General features: G+C 47.9%; 1 protein-coding gene across 2 annotated transcripts in view; it reads left to right on the forward strand.

Moving 5' to 3' along the window:
- The window catches only part of Unc79 (unc-79 homolog, NALCN channel complex subunit), a 192,915-nt gene extending 185,499 nt beyond the window's left edge, over window positions 1-7,416 (forward strand). For both annotated transcript variants that reach the window (XM_059279488.1, XM_059279489.1), the window contains 2 exons: window positions 5,273-5,314; window positions 6,907-7,416. In XM_059279488.1, the coding sequence (XP_059135471.1) occupies window positions 5,273-5,314; window positions 6,907-7,107 (243 nt within the window). In that variant the 3' untranslated portion in view covers window positions 7,108-7,416. The remainder of the gene's footprint in view (window positions 1-5,272; window positions 5,315-6,906) is intronic.
- The last annotated feature ends 12,103 nt before the right edge of the window (window positions 7,417-19,519 follow it).

Genomic DNA, 19,519 nt, shown 5'->3' on the forward strand with positions numbered 1-19,519 from the left:
GAAACTCACTGTGTAGCTGCTGTTATTTTTTTTCTTCTTTCTTTTAAACCTGATCTTAAATTTGTGCTTCTTTTTCTAGTGTCTTAGGGGAAGATGCAACTCACTGATTTCAGTCCTGTCTCTTTTCTAGCATATATGATCAGTTATTAGCACTCTAAATTTCCTTCAAAGCTCTGGGTGAACCACCAAAATGACTGTACATCGTGTTACTTCATGTAGGTTGATGTTCTAACTGCTCTTTTGCTTTGCTTTCTTTGGCATCCCTGATGATTTGGTGTAAATTGTTTAGTTTCCAGATATTTGACTACTTGTAGAGACCCTCCCATTGTGACTTTCTCCTTAATTCCCTTTTTGGCAGAGAAGATACTCTCTGTGATTTCAATCATCTTAAACTTCTGAGACTTGATTTTGGTGTGGAATATGATATGTCTTAGTCATTCCTCTGCATGCCCTAGAGAAGAATGGGCCTGATGTGGTGGTGTGGGGTTTGCTGTCAGTTAGTGCAAACTTGTTGAGTGTTGATCAAGTCTCTGTCCCATTGGAGTCCTTCCTTCCGAGTCTGTTTCCATGCTCTACGAACTCTCTGGGAAGGGAGTTTCTGGATAGCACTGTAATTTGTGGATTTGCTCTGTCTCTTTCCAGTTCTATCAGTTTTGAATTCATGTATTATAATAATTGGAAAGTTTGCTTATCGGGCCTGTATATTATGAAATGTCACATTTTATCCTTGGCAATTTTTCCCTCTAAAAGCTACTTTGTCTAATGTTGATAAAAGCAGGGTAGATTTTTCTTGGCTAGTGTTAGGATGGTAAATCTATTTCCATCTTTTTTAACTATGTCTGTATTTAAAGTGTATTTCTTACAGACAATGTGTAGTTAATTGTCTTTTAAAAAGCATCCAATTTGATAGTCTCTTCCTTTTCGTTAAAGTCTTTAGGCCGTTTTCATTTAATGTATATTGTCACATTGTTAGGTTGAAATGTATCCGCTTTTCACTTGTTTTCTGTATTTCTCATTTGTTATTTCCCTCTGTTCCATTTTTGTTTCTTTCTTCAGATTAACTGAGAATTTTAGGATTTGATTCTGATTATAATTTTCTTTTGTTTCATTTTTTTAAGATGGAAATTTGGGCCATCAATTTGAGAATTTTCTTTTCAAACACCAGCATTTAGAGCAGTGGTCACGTAGCAGATGTTTATATTATGATTCGTAACAGCCACAAAATTACAGTTATGGAGTAACAATGAACTAATGTTATAGTTGAGGATCACCATATCTCAAGGACATGTGAGCCACCTGACATGGGTGCTGGGAACTGGACCTGGGCCATCTATAAGAGTAGACATGTTCTTCACCACTGAGCCATCTCCAGGCCCTATGTTTGCCACCATCTCTCCAGGCCTCATGCTGGCCATTTTCTACTTCTTCAGGCTTAAACGTCTACCTTCTGTTATCATCCCATTTCCACTTTAAAAAAAAAAAAAACATGTCTTACATGAGCCTGCTGGTAATTCATTATTTTCACTTTTTATGTCTCAAAAACATTTTGCAATATTTATTTATTTGTACTTTGAGACAAGGTCTCACTATATGGGACCAAGCTGGCTTTGAATTTCAGTAATGCCCCTGCCTCTATTCCTGGGAATACAGGTTTATACTACAACACCCAGTTTGCAATGCTTTAAAAATCCAGTGTCCCTGGGTACAGGGCTCTAGATTCACAGTCACCCAGTAGCTTAGAGGTGTTGTGACCTGTAGTGATGCTGTGTTCCCCAAAATATTGTGCACCCTAATAAACTTATCTGGGGTTAAATAACAGAGCAGCCACTGGATATAGAGGCCAGAAAATGGTGGCACACATGCCTTTAATCCTAGCATTCCAGAGGCAGACATCCGTCTGGATCTCTGTGAGTTCAAAGCCACATTGGAGACAGCCAGGCATGGTGACTCACACCTTTAATCCCAGGAAGTGATGGTAGAAAGCAGAAAGGTATTTAAGGCGTGAGGACCAGGAGCTAGAGCTGGTTAAGCTTTTAGGCTTTTAGCAGCACTTCAGCTGAAATCCATTCAGATGAGGACTCAGAGGCTTCCAGTCTGAGGAAACAGGATCAGCTGAGGAATTGGCGAGGTGAGATTAGATGTGGCTTGTTCTGCTTCTCTGATCTTCCAGCATTCACCCCAATACCTGGGTCCAGGTTTGTTTTTATTAATAAGACCTTTTAAGATTCATGCTACAGTGACCCACTGTCTGCTTGCTTACAGTATTCCCAGCAGGACTCTGCACACTTCCTATCCTTCCTCATCCGTTATAGATTTTTTTTTTTTTAAATTTGGGGAAGCATCCTCATTGTTTCTTTAATTGTTATCTTCAGTGCCTCCATTCAACAGTCTCAGCCTTTCTTCTTTTCGATCTTCCTGGAAATAGGCATAGTAGGCTTGATAAGACACTCAGCAGGCAAAGACACTCGAATTGTCACCAGTTTGATGACCTGGGCTTGACGCCTGGAACCCATGTGGTGGATGGAGAGAACAGATTCCTGCTAGTTGCTCTCTGACCTCCACATCCATACTCACAGTACTCACATGCACACACACAAGCACGCACGCACGCACGCACGCACGCACGCACGCACGCACGCACGGGCGCATGCACATACACAATTATCCAACAACTGTTTTTAATTAAAAATAGGTGTAACAATTCTTTTACTATTCTGGTCTGCTAATTCTATTGTCTGCGCATTTTGGTCTGTCTTCTGTTGACTGATTTTTTCATTTGTGGGTCATTTTCCTGTTTCTTTGCATGCCTTGTCTGGTGGGGTGTTTTTTTTTTTTTTTTAAATTGGATTCTTGACATTGTGGATTTGACTTTTGGGGTATTGGCTGTTTTTAATACTCATTTGTACATTCTTGAGCTCATTCAGTGACATAATTAAATTACTCACAAATCTTTTAACCTTTCCTAGGTTCGCTTTTCAGCTTTGTCAGTTGAGATGGGAGCAACATCTTCCATGGCTGGTACCTCTTCAGGAGCACCATGAGAGATAGCCCCCATCCTTATGGGTACCTGGTCTGTGATGTAAACACTTCCCACCCATGCAGCGAGCACAGACTCTTCTTTCTCTGTGTGACCAGCCAGGGATATTTCCCTCGAGTCACTTTGCATTATTGTGTCTTCAGTGCTGGGTGTTTTTCCTGCTGACGTGCACTGGTCAGTATCCAGCTGAAGTGCAGGGAGACCGACCCTGTGTGGATCTGTGGCATCCTGTCTCTCTGTGCAGCTCTTTTTCCCCCACTTTCTCTGTGCAGCTCTCCTCTCCAGTCTGCCCTGCAGACTTCAGCCATGTGGAATAACAGATTCATCTTCAGACCACTGCAGGCTGCCTCTGCAGGCAGACTCTCTCTGCATGCCCAGAAACCACTCCAGGTTCACCTGGACCACCGAGCAGTCTCTGCTTGGACTGACTCCAATTTCCATGTCTTTCTTCATCTTTCAACTGTCTCTATCGTGGTTCATGGTGAATGGATTGCCACTCTGCCCCTCTTTGGGAGGTATTCTGAGTTTGTCTCCATCATGGTTCTGCTCATGATGAGTGGGGTGCCACTCTGCCCCAATTTTGGGAGGCATTCTGAATTTGGAATAAGGCCCAATTCCCCTAATGGGGCATCTAAGGTCATCTGTGGGCTCATGGAGGTTTGTTTTCTAAACCTCTTTTTCATGACTCTCTTCTAAGAATCTTTCCCCTCGGTACCCATGAATCCTTCCCACCTCTTATTGCTCTGCACACTCCCACAGCTGTATCCATGCTTTATCTCTTCCCAAAGCACTTGTATTCTTTTTTGGGGCCACCATGGTGAGGACCTCAGGCTGGGTGACTTAAATATCAGGAGCATATGCTTGCACAGTTCTGGAGGCTGGAGGGCTGAGAGCAAGGCACCATCAGGGCTGGCTCTCTCTGGGGACAGTGAGAGGACAACTTCCTGCTTTTCTCCCAGCCTTTGGCAGATCGTTGGCATCGCTTGGCTTGTGACCCTCTGCTTCTATCTCTTCATAGTGTTCTCCCCAGGTATCTGTGTCCAGACTCCCCTCTTCATAAGCATTGCAGCTGTATTGGATTGAGGCCCTGCTGCTCCAGTATGACCCCATCTTAACTGGCTACATCTTCAACAGCACCATTTCCAAATAAGGCCACATTCTGAGTCACTGAGGGCTAGGACTACCATGCAGATTTTGTGGAAATACAATTTAATCCATAACATCCCCACTGCTGTGTTGGAGTGACAGTTAGGAACACAGAGTGAAGTGTCGCAATGCCTATCAGTGTATGAAGGTACTGAGAAGTGCCAAAATAAACCAGCATTTCCAAACTTACTGGATGGTCATCGCTTGCCCCATTTACGCGTCACCAATGAGATTTCTGGGGACACATCAGAAAATGGACATTATGTGCTCTCCCTGACTTCTAGATTTATGGAGCTACGAACATTTACTCACATTTTACTGGGTTGAAATGTGACCGAAAGGTCAACACAGAGAGTGCGGAGCTGCTGCTGCTGGAGGCAGTTGTCGTGGGGTTATATGACCCCAAGGAAGGGGCACTTCAGAGGCACAACAGAAACAAGCTCTTGTCTTGTGGGCACCTACACTTTAAAAGTCCCCAGCTCCACCTTGCCTTCTAAACTTTCTCCAGGGTTTCCCTTGAACCTGCCCCCAGCACCTCTGGACTCCCTCCTCCTCTCCTCTGCACGCTCCCTGGAGCTGTGCGTGAGTCTTGTCTTGCTTCCCACCCTAATCAGGCACCTCCGGGGCTCTCTTTTTCCTGTCATAGACACATTCTGTATCCCAACGGTATTCTGAACCCTGCCCTGGGATACTCTTTCACGAGCTACAGGCAAATCGAGTCACCCTTTCTCTCAGAGCCTTGGCTCTAGAGATCCTGACAAGGAAATCCCATTTCAATACAGTGGGGATTTAATTAAATAAATACACATTTAATTTCCCGTGCTTGGTAGCTTTCAAGAGACCATCAGTCATTTACTCTAAAGTGTATGTTTTAAGTGCTCGTGGGGTGCTTATTAGCCTCTGAATGGTGCCATCTCAGTGGGGTTTGGCCTGAGAAAGAGGCTGCTGATATCAGCGGCTCTGTGGCAAGCACACATCTCTTGTGGTGCTGAGTGCATTCGGAGCAGCCTGCGGTCCCGTGCAGTAATGCAAGCGGATGTGGGAGAATGGGAGACAGCAATAACCAGCCTCCTGTCTTTCTCCACACAGCTCATCCCGATGTGGTTGCCAATGATTCAGTCAAATACCAAGGTAAGTGGTCCCCTGCGCTGTCTGGAAGGTCTGCTTCCTCCAGTGAACCTCGGAGCATCCATAGGGGACACTGCTACTCCCTTGTCTATAAAGAAAGAACGATTCTGGCTTACTCCTTGTCTCATGGGTTGATAATACCGGAGACCTGTGGCAGGTAAGGGACCTGCAGAGGGTATCACTAGGAGCCCTGGTCCCACTGCTCACTGTGGATGAAGGCGCAGGGATGGAGGAGGCACTGCCCCGAGGTCTGAGCAGGTTCAGTCCACGACAAACCCTATTTAAGGAGGATAACTATGGAGTCTGGCCCAAGCTTACCCGGTGATGTCATCTGATAACCAAGATTGATTTTCTGGGATGGAAAGAATTCCATTAAAAAAGGGTAACACTGAAGGAATGGCTAGAAAGAACCCACCTTCTTCATTTTACACGTGAGGAAATTTGGGACCATAAAGAACAGTGACTTGGATAGCACCCCAGGTCCTGGAAGGAGGCCCCTAGGTGAATGTATTTTCTAATGCCAGGTCTCACTGGGGGGTGACATTTTTGACACATACCCCTTAGTGACAAATATAGTGGGGCTTGGCAATAAATGGGAGAGCCAAACACGGCACCGTCCACATCTGGTGCCTGTCTGCGGCACCTGGAGTATGGGGGAGGGGAAGAGGGCAGCAACACTCTTGCTTTATCTGCTTCCCCAGGTTGGGAAGCCATATTGTTTGGAAGGAGAGGGATGTGGACTCCAGACACCTGGGATATTAAAAGCCAGCAGGGCAGCTGTCAACGGTGTGGACAGCCTTTGCATCCTGATGAGCTAGCTGTGGCCACCGGCAGGGCAGGGATGTACAGACCACAGGGCAGGGATGTACAGACCACTAGAACCTACTCCGGTTCTGGTTTTCACTCTCAAACCCAGCCGCTAGCCTTCCTACCTGAGGCATTCCAAACTGCCAGCCCCACAGTTCACCTGCTTTGTGCTAATCTGTGGCAATTTCACATGGCACCAAGTACAGAGGGCAGGCCAGGAGGGCTTGGTGAGGAACCGGGGAAGGAGGAGCTTTGACACTGCCTCCCTGTGTCAACAACTGTCATGGACACAGAGAGACCATTACCGAGCATCTGCTATGGGCCAGGTCCCCTTCTAGAAAATCTGTTAACTCACTTGTCTTAGAGAGCTGTGAAATAAATATGTCCCCACCTGGGGGGGCGGAACTTAATACAGACTAATAGACCCTGTTCCCACAGCTTCCCCAGGGGAACTGGGATTTGAAACTGGGAAGTTCCACTACAGAGCCCAAACACTTAACCACTGTTCTAGGCCCCTGTGCTGAATATGAGGCCAGGTGCTGGGCGTCAGCTTCATGTTCCCATTGCAGTGAGTCAACATGAGCTCATCAGTATTTGGATGGAGTTGGGCCAGGATAACTGTAGTAACATAGAGCAGGCTCACCCCATCCCCACCCGCACCTCCAGCTCTGCCAGATTTGAAGGCATGCTTGCTTCAGGCCAGACCTGTAGACTGACTGCCATGCCCATCCCTACCTGACATGTGCACTTAGTGCGAAGAACTGAATTGTCTACCCTTTTCTTAACAGCACTTATCCGCCGGCCTCCAGCTCCGTCTCCAGGCCATTCAGAACAACGTGAACCACCACAGCCTAAGGACGCTGCCCGGCTCGGGCCAGAGCAGTGCTAGCCTGGCTGCCCTCCGCAAATGGCTGCAGTGCACCCAGTTCAAAATGGCCCAGGTGGAGATCCAGTCCTCGGAAGCCGCTTCTCAATTTTATCCTCTATGAGTGGACTCCTCGGCTCCAGTGTCAACACTCTGGCTTAGCAATAATGGGTATAAAAAACAAACCATTTGATCCACGCAGGTTGGGGAACATTGGTACTGTACATTCTCTTTCTAGTTTAGTATAAAGACGTGCAAAGGCCGGAGAGGGCCACAAACGAAGCTTTCTTGCTACACATATTTCTGATGACTCCTTGGGCTATCTGATTAAGTGTTTCCTTACATTATTTTTTAAAAAAAAAACCAAATCATTTTTCTTTATCTAACTTCTATTTTTTTTAAGAAAAAAATAAAAAAAAAACAGACTGGTGGGTACTCACAGAAAAGTTGTATAAAGTCCCCCTGTTGCTATTTTTGATGATAGAGAATAAATAGGGTTTTTGAGAACTTTGTAGTGTTTTTTCTTAAAACTCTACTCTTGACAATGCAATAAAACAAAACAAAAACAAACAAAAGTCACCAGAGTCCAGTGACGCCTGACTGAAGCTTTTGTCATTATCTTTGGAAAAGAGGCAGCTTGTAAGGAACATTACAAAGTGCACTTAGAAATTAGATGGTTAAACTGTGCCAATTGTTTTTTTTTATTTTAATACACTTTCCAAAACTGTCTGGTAAGTCATTATTATTATTATTATTATTATTATTATTATTATTATTATCTTTTTTTTTGAGACAGGGTTTCTCTGTGTAGCCCTGGCTGTTCTGGATCTCGCTCTGTAGACCAGGCTGGCCTCGAACTCACAGAGATCCACTTGCCTCTGCCCTCTGAGTGCTGGGATTACAGGCATGTGCCACTATGCCCAGAAAAGTCTTATTGTTTTTAAAACTAATTTTTCAACTCATTAGTTCCTGGATGTGCTTTCCTATAAGCTTTATGATAACTTTTTCAGATTTGTGAGTGATGGATTTTATGCCTTTGTTAATACTTGGATAGGACTCCATTCAAAACTGTAGACTGCACAGTGGACCAGAGAAGTCTCTGCACTGGTCCAGAGCACCGCCTCCTGGAGTTACATTTCATAAAACGTGTAAGAGCACCAAGGTTTGGGTACACTCACACTGTAGCAGTTGACTACTTTCCCAGATCAACTTGTCTTCTCCAACCTGTAATGCACTGACTGAGAGAAGACACAGTATACGTTTAAGCTGTATGCTGACAGACTATTAAATGCATTTTTATTATCTTTGTGAGCCTGGGGCTTTTTAAAGTCACTTTCCAGCACTAGCGTTTAGTTCCTGGCAACCATCTCTTCAGGACTTTTATAGATCCCCCTCTAAGGCTGCAATTATTCAGAGACAAGGGCTTTCCTTCTTATCTGCTCCACTCTCTTGAGGAGGACTTTGAAAGCACAAGATAATACCCCTTTTTAAAATGAGGTGCTTAGCAAGAGTCTCCTCTTTTCTTCTGGGAAGTTCAATGTGCTTCTCAGGGGGAAATGAGTCCTTGGGGGGTGTGAGTGCTCCAGGGAGGATCACAGAGCCTGGTGCTTCTGAGAACCTGCAGGGAACCTACTGGGCCCTGTGACAAGAGCACCAAAGTGATGCTTTTGTACCATCTGACAGGTCTTGCAAAAGGCCTTTTTGGGCAGTCAAAATCCTCCTCTGCCCCTGGTCACGAGTGGCTGTGTTTCTGTGACTATTCTATGTTACAGTAAGTCGTGCACATATATATTTTACTTGTAAATGGTGACAGGCTTGGGGGCATGTACCATCCCCATCCCCAGAGTTTGGCACATAGTTCGTGTTTAATAACATCTGCCTAATTGAATGCATTTTTTTCCTTTTTTTGCTATCTAGTGGGCTCAGCCGGGGCTGAATTATGACATCCTGCTTCTGTTCAAAGATTCCTAGGATGGGTTACCAGCTGGAGGAGGCAGTTCTAACTGCTCTCTTGGGGAGTTGTTTTGCTGACTACCCCATCCAAGCTCACCTGTAGGCCCCAGGCAACCTAGCTCTTAGTGGCCACATCCTACCCTTAGACAATGCCCGCTTCTTCTCCAACTTGTCTTTGCTCCAATTCCTTGAACAAGCTTCTGCCTTTACTTCCCTTTTGTTTGTATCCTCAGTGAGGGCTGGAAATGAACCCTTGCACTCAGTGTCTGGACCCTGTGGTCTTAATCTGTTACCACCTACAGGTATGCGCCCACACACCTATCTCCTTGCACTTGAGGATTGTGATCGTTTTTATTGCCAGCTTGACACTGACCCTGTCCCTGTGGTCAGTATACTACCACTTCCCTGGTTGACAGAGATCCATAAAGGACCCAACTTACACTGTATCCACAGATGCCGGTATTCCCCCCCACCCCTAATTCTCCACTCCCCATTACCTTATGTCAGCCCTCCGGCAACTGAGCTCAGGTGCTCAGGAGACAGGAAGAACCGGGGACATTTTAACAGGATTGCCCCACAGAGGTCAAGGACAAACAAACTAAAGTCACAGTCTAGATGCCATCTACAGGCCAGATGCTGTCCGCAGGCCAGATGCTGTCCACAGGCTATCCAGAGGCTATCCGTGGCCTGTTCAGATGTGGTTGGACAAACCATAGCTACCACTCACATGTGGACTGTGGCTAATCTTGTGTTGCATTTGCAGAGCTAAGTTGCCACAAGTACAGTAGGCCAGAAAGCTTCTTAATGCAGACACCACATGGCCCTTCAGAATGTGTGCTGACCCTTGTCCCTCGCAAAGGCCACCAAAGAGCACTGAGCTGGAACCCCACTACCTCAGGAGGCTTGTGATTGCATTATTAGTGTTTCCTCACCTGTTAAATGGGGACAATGACACATTCTACCTCATAGGGTTCTTAATGCAAAAAAAAAAAAATGATAAAAGGATACAAATTTTAATGAAGCTTGGAGCACTCAGGAAATTATTATTTTTATTCTTGCTAAAGCTTAGAGAGGTAAAGATACTCATCTAAGGTCATATTGCTTGTAAGGGACAGAGACAAGCTTGGTCCCCAAGCCCAAGGACTATGCTCCCAGCCAACCATCTCCTATGTTAACGTAAGCTACATATATCCCACACCAGTGCCAGATAGCAGCTGTGAAAGAAAGGGCAGGATGCCACCTGACCCCGGTGTGGCCAGCACTAGTGGCTTGGAGAAGGTCAAGGAGGCCCTTGGTTTTCCTTCCGTTGGAGAAGTTTACTGGTTTTGGTGTCGTCAGGTCATTCTGAGATGCCTGAGAGTGTCACAGGCCCAACTCTTCCTATACAAAGATTCTGTTCTCAATGCTGTGTCACAGTGGGCATGCCTTTTACTAGTTGGCTTGGACAAATTATTGTGTCTGGACCTTTGTTTTCCCTTTCTGTAAAATGGGTCTTTTCACCAATCCTGGGGTGATGGAAAGTCCCAGCGGGCAGGGACGGTGATGCTGCTGGGAGATCACGGGAATCCACGAACCCCTGGAGGACTGCTGCTACCCACCAAAGACATGGAAGAGGACGGCTCACAGCTGCAGGTTTTCCCTCAAGCCAGTGCATCTGAGTCAAGATCCGCAAGACCATGGGAGCCAAAATGTGGTCATTAGTCAACAGTTCCCAGACTCCACTGTTTGTCACTTTTGCAAGCCCGTCGTTCCACCATACACTGAGACGTCTCCAGCCATCTCTTTCCCTAAGAACCTCCTCTCAGGCCAAGTGGTCACGACAGCTTTATCTCCACTGTCAAGTGACGACAGAGCAAAGCAGACGGGATCGGGTCAGAGAAGATGGGTTGCCCAGCAGGACTGTGATGAGCTGGGATTGGAGGGCCTCTGCACTCACTGGACAGTGCAGACGCTTACTGCACTTCTCTACTAGGATTGACTTGCAAATATGCATATTGGACAAATGAACTGTTTTGACAATAATGACTCTTGTGCAGAATGGAATGGGTAGAACTCATTGCACAGTATAAACCCAGGGTGTTATGAAGGGTGACCCATGAACCATGATGTCTGGGCTGTTAAAAGAGAAGTTGGCCAGCTGCTCCCACAGCTGAGGAGTAAGCAGTGGGCCTATAGGAAGGACCTTCAAGGGAAGTCATACCAGCCACTGTCTATTGAGTGTCTACAAGGTCCCAAGTCCCTTCTAGACATTGGCCTGACTCTCCTGCCTGAGACAGGTAGTGAGAGTCTTCCCATTTTTGCAGTTGGGCTACTCGGGGCCCCTGAGTTAAGTGCCCGCTCTGGGCCATGAGCTGGCAGTGGCTTACACTGAAAGCTTTATGCTCCCAAGTCAGCATTTCATTAGAAATCACTTGTTTTCTCCTTGGCTGAGCTGTGTCAGAGTATGGGCTAGTGAAGTCTGGGGACTTTCCTGAGGTATTTCTGTTCATTGATTGTCCTCTGTTTTGTACTCAAAAGGGAGAGAGAGAGAGAGAGAGAGAGAGAGAGAGAGAGAGAGAGAGAGAGAGCCACCTCATCTGACAACAAAGGTGTTTTGCCTCTATCTTTGGGAATTAATTTCTGTGGAAAAAATTATAGATCACAACTTGAATCTCATTTAGTTTCCCTAATTACTGTAATATATATTACAGTAATTCATATATATATATATATATATATATATATATATATATATATATATATGAATGAATTTGTCTACAGGAGAAGTTGAGGCGGGAGAATCACAAGTTCAAGGCCAGCCTGGGTAAATTAAATGCTGTCTCTAAATAAAAATTAAAAAGGACTTGGGGTGTAGGTTGATCGTAGAATGTCTGCCTAGTGTATGCAAGGTCCTGGGCTCAATCCCTCGTGCCACAAAATTAATAATAAGAAAAGAATAAACTTGTGCACACTGAAGACTGCAGTGATGAGCTCTTCAGTTTGGAATCTACTGAATGGGATTCACTCAGTTCTAAAAAGACCTGCCCCGAACTAATTACAGCCACAGATAGCAGTGGCAAGGGCTTACTAACATGTCACATGCTTTTGATGTAATGATGTCATCTGACCGTCACGACGATGGGAAATAGGCACCCCTAATCCCTTAACTATGAGCCTTACATAAGAGACAAGAAAAGGAGGCTCTTTGCAGGAGTCCCTCAGCGAGGCAGCAGGAAGTGTCTGCCTCCTGCAGCCTCTGTCGTGTGCGTTACAGAAACTAGCAGCTAGACACTAGGAAGATCCTTTGTTACTCATCTGACCTGCAAGACAATTTAGAACTATTTAGACACAAAGGCACCAGTGGACAGCTTGCTGGCTGACCTTGTCATAGTGCCTTTTGTGTGGGGAGCTTGCAATTTTATTCCTTCTTTTGATTGGAGTACCTGTGGTAGAAGATCATGTGGTCTCCAGCATGGTCTAGCTCCCACCACTGATCTGGCCTCACATGGTGTAGTTCCCACCACTGGTCTGACCTCAGGGTCAGAACCAATACCTCAGCCTCTGAACAGAAATCCCGTGGTCTTTGAGCCAGTCCCTGGCCTGGCAGCCTTCCCTTGTTCGCCTGCTTGCCTTGCAGGCTCTGGGTTTACTACCTTCGGCTTAGACTGAATTCTAGTTTATAGGTCCCACGAGTCCCTTGGCCAGCAGGGACAAAGGGCAAAGGCCAAAGCAGGGCTAGGGACCGTGCTCTGTGTCACATTGGCCCTCCTATTCTTGGCGGGCTTCACTCCTCTGCTGTGAGCTCTGGGATGCCAACGACCCCACACCATGCTGGATTCTTCCATAGGGAAGCTGAGGTCAGGTGGGTATGCCGAGGTGAGCCCCGGGCACAAGCTGCACTCTGCAAGGTGCACATGTGACTTGAGTCTTTGGTTGTTTCAGGAACAAATGGCTTTTTAATTACACAGCCTAGACAGGTCCTTGTGGGCCAGTGGAGAAGGGTACCTCCTGGGGCTGTCTGGCTGCCACCTTGATTTCCACCCCTTCAAGTGGCCACTTAGGAAAGAGAGGAATCATGGATCATCAAGCTGAAGGACAGGACGGTCGCACTTTCCAGGTGAGGACAGTCACACTTTCCAGGGGAGGGGGAATTGCAGAGCTGGAGACAGATGGGGTGGGGGTACTTGGCAGATAGCAGAGGGTGGGGGTCTTCAGCCTGTGGGGCATAAGCTGGGCTCCAATGGGGATCTGAGGGGATCGTGCGGACATGGGCCTTACAGCTGGCTTGGGTTCAGGACCTGTATGTTCTCCTGGCTTCTGACCATAGGTGAGATGCCTAAGCTTCAGCTCCGTTAGCTGTAGAATGGAGGTGACAGTGCCCCAACCCTATAAAAAGTACACGAAGAGATGCTGTCCGTCTTCAGCACCGAGAAAGACTGCTAGTAAGACAGGGATGAGCTCTTCTGGGACCTGCCCCATCCCGGGTCTGTATGTCACCACATACTCTTCAGTCTGTAATGCTGGTGACAGCTGCTGTTTTGCTGAAGAGAAATCACAGCTTGCAACGGGCACTTGGCTCCCGTTCCTCAGTTCTTCAGTGTGCTGTTCCCACGCTGCCGAGCTCCATGTGCTGACTCAAGGCTCCCCACGATTCCAAGTCTGAATGAGCAACTGGGGAATCCTCCTCCACATGGCACGCTCTGCCAGCATTTGGAGTCACATGGCGTGAGCACAGCACAGTGTTTGTAATGGGGATAATATTTTGAAAATAATAACTGCATATGTTTTTTTTTCCTCTCCAGGAAACGGCACGGCTCAGTCTGTTCTGTGGATGGTGGGCAGGAGGAGACCAGTATGTGGGGAAAGTTCTGGTTGGACAGGCTGAGAGAGCAGAGAGCCCACCTCTTCTGGACCCTGGTGGATGGCCAGCCAAAGGAAGAGGAAGTAGGGAGGGCCTGGAAGCCAGGGCAGATGTCTGTATCTTTCCTCAAGAGGTTATGGAGTTGCAAAGCCAGACGTGTGCCTAGGAGTCCTGGAAGTGTCTACAGCTCTTTGGCCCAGTGCCTGATCAGAGGCCAAAATCCCCAAAGGGCTGGGGGCTAAGAAAATAAGACACATCAGGAGGACATTTATAGTATGAACATTGGGGGTCAGCTAGTGACCCCAAGGGCTAGAAGAGCCAGACATAGCCTGATCAGCCCACGAAGCAGCCAAGCCGGCCCTTCTGCAGCAGAGAATGGAGACCACTGAGGAAAACCCTCCAGCCTAAGGCCAGCTGCTGTGTATCCATGACTACCTTTACCTGCTCAGTGGCTCAGGTTGGTGCCTTTGAGAGGGGAGTGGCTCTTGGAATGACGCCACAGTGTCTAGCCACAGGAAACTAAGCTGTCTGAATGACACTAGCGAAATGGGGGGACAAACTATCCCCCAGTATAAGTTCAGGTTTGACTACACCCAACTGTGTGCTGCAGGCGGGCGTTTATACAAAATAAAATGCTCTCTTCTTTATGCCCGTGTATACTGTGTGAAATTTGTAAATCACTGTGTACTGGTTAATTTAACAAATATTTCCAACTTCAGGCATGTTAGGATGTTTGGAGGGCTGGAGATTTGGTAATGAGTAAGACCCAAACCCAGAGAAGGCCCCTGTTCCTGTATGACTTGAGCAGGAAGCATGAACACAAACCAGCAATTAGTCTTAGGTGGACAGGATTGCCATACTGAAGCTAGATTAAGGTGATAGAATGGAGAGAAGCTAGCCATGGTCAGAGAAAGCCACAAGTGACAAGAGGAAGGGCCAGCCAGAGCTTATTCTGCCCCATTCAGGTGAGAAAAATTGAGGCTCTGAGAGGGAAGAGCCTGGCCCGAGGTCACCTGTGCAGTGATCTTTGCTAGCTCCAGCTTCTAGAGGCTGGGATGGCTAAAAGCTTTGCCCCTTTCCTAAGGTCTGAAGAAGTGTGTGTGTGTGTGTGTGTGTGTGTGTGTGTGTGTGTGTGTTTTGTGTGTGTGTGTGTTTTGTGTGTGTGTGTTTTGTGTGTGTGTGTGTGTGTGTGATGGACCCTATGCAATCTGTGAGCCCATCTAAGTTGGAAGAATTGAAACTCGTGGCCATGCAGAGTTGGGTCTCAACTACATCTCTGCTCCCTTGCTGTTTTTTCTGAGCCCTGGCAGCCCCTTAACATTTCTGAAGCTTAGTTTACCCTCTATAAAAGAGCTGTGTCTCTAGGCTAAAAGGGAGGGTTCAAGTTGAGGTATAGAAGTGCTGGAAAGCCAACCCTGGGTGTCCCTTGCCTCCATTCCCTCATCGCCGGCTACCTGCTTGCACATTAAGGACCCATTGCCACCATCAGCTTGCTCCTTAACGATGGAGCCCGGTCTGTTCCCTTCTGTATCCCCAGGACACAGCATGGGTATGGGTGGGTCAAGAGTATCGAGGGGCTTACAGGGTCACATGGCGGGATAATGTGAGAGGTCATACCCACAGGGGAGGACAGGAAATGAGAGCTACACATGGGGACTAAAGGGGCATGTGACTGGCTCTGGGCAGGATGCACGAGTGCTCCAGGCTTAGGAAGGAGGCAGCCTCAAGGAGGGATCTGGCCAGCAGGTTAGATAGCAGGGAGAGGCAAGCCAGATGACCAGGACTGGCCAAGGAGTGAGGATAGCAAACTGAGGCACACAGTCAATCCAGCTAGGGGTGGGAGTGAGTGGTGGGGGCGGGCGGAGAGGGGAGCAGCAAGGCTCGGGGCAGCAAGACTGAAGACCAAGGCTAGGGAAGGAGCCACAGTAGCCAATGGATGGAGCAGAGGAAAGGCAGGGGAGCAGATGGTAGATCAAGGAAGAACTTCAGTTGGGTGGAGAAAGGGACCTGAAGAGAGATGAGACCTGGAGTTGGTGGCTGGAAGGGAGGAGCTGGGAACATGGATGCGGCTTGAAGAGCAGCCTGAAAGGCTGAGGTACATTCCAGGAGCTGGGACTCAGGTGGGGAAAGCTGAACTTGTGTTCAGCATGGCACCTGGGCAGTGGCAGAGTCCCTTCCTTTGGAGAGAGAGGGAAGAGAGAAGGAGCTGGATGACACCTGTTGGGGGGGACCCCAGTAGTAAGGGGAGGACAGGGCTTGGGAAGTGCCCCACCCCAATAGGGGAGAGAGGGATAGGGCCTGGATGACTGTACTGGGATAGACTCAGCATTGCTGGTGACCCATCAAGGGAACTGTCAGATGGCCTGTGAGCTGAGGTTTGGATTGGGATGTGGCACCAGTCGGGTGGGGTGACCTATAGTAAGGGGACCAGCTGGGATACAGCAGCTGGGCAGGACTGATTTCCAGGTGCCTCTCAGTATGTTTAAGTGGCACACTTTAGAGAAAGAAGGAGGAAGAAAAAGCGGCTTGCCACCACTGCTTCCATGGGCCCAAGGCTGGTTTTCTGCATCTCCTCCAGCTGCCAGGCCAGGCACCCTGTGGGTGCCACTGCTATCGTTATCTGCTGGTGGCAGCTAAGCCCCCTTCACAGGACATGCTGCTGTCTGGTGAGAGCAGTGTACGGTGTTGATCATTGGAACTGAAATCAGCAATGAAGACCCCAGAGAGGAGAGCTAGAGTGGGGACGAGACACCTAGGGGAGTCTGGTGGCCACTGCTCCCTGCTGATGGCCTGCCCCTCTTCATCTCCCAGTCTAGCCTTGGAGCCCTATTCCTGGGCACAAAGGGACAGAGCCTTACACACAGGCTGGCTGCTCTCTGCCTTGTCCTCTGCTGGTCCCGGGATTGTGGCTGTGGAACCCCATCTGGGGTGCACAGGAGTGTGTGTGAAGCTCGAGGTGTTTCTACCAAGGTAGAGGAGCCAAGTCAAAAGCCTGGGTGGCCTGGGTGACTACGATACGGACAGTAACTGTAACGATGGCCCTTCCACTGTGGGCCTGCTTGGGAACAGAGGTTTCCATCGCTGGCAGCTCATCAGGCCCCAGTGATGCTGGGAAAACATATCAAGAAGGTATGTCCTGAGAAAAACATCTCTGGCTCAGTGGGGATCTCTACAACTCCTCTCATTTCCCTGGTGCCTGGGATGCAGATCCTTGTTCAAAGCCCTGTCTTGAGTGGACAACCTCCTAGACTAGGGGCCATCTGGGAGCCACCCAACCCGAGTTCAGGACATGGAGGGCTCTTTTGTCCCCCCCCCTTACTGAAGTCACTGAAAGATTGGGAACCTGATGGAGTCGGAAGAAGCAGTTGTGCCTCAATGATGGGGAAGACGGTCTATGTTGGGGGTCCCTTCAGTCATTAGCAGAGGCTAGTGCTGAATGTTTAGGCTCCAAGCCCAGCCTCATCTTTGTTGGCTAGTGTCTGTGAGGGGCCATCAGAGTCCCTTCTCAGATTCATCTTTTTACCTGAAGATGAGGATAATGGCATTCTCTCTCCTAACATCCTGGCACATCTGCAAGGACTCCCCCTCATCCACAGAAAGATGGAAGCTTGGTGAAATTTTCCTGGTGGGGTCTGGATTTGTGCACAGCCCTCAGTGCCTCCTGCCCTGCTTCCTCCAGGCTCGGGACCATCTGAGGTGGACCTGCTCTTCCTCAGGTCCCTTTGCTGGAGCACACGTCAGGCCAGGGAATTAGGTATTGATGTCCAGGCAGGGGTGGATGTTCGAGGACACGGGCTACAGGCTCAACCCCACTCCTCCTCCAGCATGCACAGGAGCTCCTCCGTCCTGGATGCCCACAGCATGGTCAGACCACTCTACTGGAGCTTTCCAGATGTGGGTCTTAGAAGTCCTGGGTCTGAACTGGTTCCACTCAGGCAGACTGGAAAGGCTCGTGGCTCTGGTATCAATTCAGATGGAGGTGGTGGGTGAGAGGATGAGAGGCAGGACTGGCCTTAGAAATACCAGCCCTGGGGCTGGAGAGATGGCGCTTCATTAAGAGCACCTGTTGTTCTTGCAGAGGACGTGTTTGGTCTCGGCACCCACATTGGGTGGCCCACAACCATTCATAACCCCAGTTCCAGGGACATCTGACACCCACTTCTGGCCTCCAAAGGCACCAGGCACACACATGGTACACATACACACATGCAGACAAAACACACACACACACATACACACACACACACACACACACACACACACACACACACACACATACAATAAATAAATAAATAAATAAACAAATAAATAAAAACCCCAAATCTTCAAAAATAAAATAAACAAAAACACATTCCCATGACTTTAGGAAAAATCAATAGACAGTACCTTCAAGGGGCGCAGCCCTCCCTGGATTCCCAACAGCATGCTTGCTCTTTCTCATGCATGTTCGGGGCCAAGCACCCGCTACAGACAATCGTGACAGCCACCTTTATAAGTATATTTTTATTGACAATAAAAAAATCTCAATGCTTCCTTCCTTGCAAGGAAGGAGCTGCTGAGTCTTGACGTGTGCATCTGCCCACCAAGACAGAACACCAGCGGCACGGTCACCTCCCATACACACGCATTGCTAAGAAGGCAGAGGTCAGGGGATTTACATTCATGCAATGCAGGTCTCACACTACCTGGGCTGTTTAGGTCATATTTATACAGACTTGAGTACAGTATTTATATATATATATTTGTATAGATAGATATATCTTTAAATATATATAACTATATATAATATGCCTATTTTTTACATCTATTATTCTTTCATCCAAAATGTCCGCTAGCAGGCTTGTAGAAACACCTGGTAACTGGGAGATCCTAAATGCCGCTGAGTTCTGACATGACTTGAAAACAGTGGAAAACATCTGGGTTAACATGTGGACATGGACGCTTCACCTGACTTCTGCATTCAGGCTGCTTGGCGAACTGGTCTTAGTGTAGCTGCTGTGGGGCCCTTTGAAATGATGCTCTAAGTTCACGCTCTTGGTTGACATGATTATGTTTCAGCCATGTGGGTTTAAAAACTAGTGGCTTCTGTTGTGATGTGAGATGCGTCCTCTAAATGGCCAGTCCTGGGCTTGGGGGTGCTGTTCTCTAGGGACACCCTTTTAAACCTGAGCCCTTCCTTTGATTTCCCCTAATTGTAGAATGCGATGATACAACCCCACTAGAAAGAATATACATGTACACTAGCCAAGCACAGCGGAAACTCAGCTATGGTCCCTGCCTGGAAACTCGGCTATGGTCCCTGCTGGCTAATAACATGTACACTGTGGGCTTTCTAGATTTAAGCCAAGGTCAGGACATGGGTGCATGGAAATCTCAGACTCTGCCCAGCCCTTCATGTCCCCTGGCAGAGAGCTCCCCTCCAGCTACAGGTGTCCCTTCCTCACTCCCGGGCCTTGAGAGCCCAAGGTGGGAGTGGGGGGGCGTGTTATGCTCTCCTGTGAGGCTCCAGAGTGTGTGTATGTGTGTTTACAACTAAGGCCCAGCTCTCCTATCTATCCAGTGTCTGCTGCAGGCACAGGCACCAGGAGACTGTGGCCCTATTCTCAATTTAGATCAAGGTGGTGGTGGGGTGTGTGTAAAGGTGAGAGACAGGGTACTGGGGTGGAGCCTGCCAGGTTTCTCACCCCTGTCTGCCTGTCCCTGATCCACCTCCTCTGGCTTCTTCATCACTTGGAACCACATC

This window comes from Peromyscus eremicus, chromosome 14 (assembly GCF_949786415.1).
Source record: "Peromyscus eremicus chromosome 14, PerEre_H2_v1, whole genome shotgun sequence".
NCBI classification, from domain to species: domain Eukaryota; kingdom Metazoa; phylum Chordata; class Mammalia; order Rodentia; family Cricetidae; genus Peromyscus; species Peromyscus eremicus.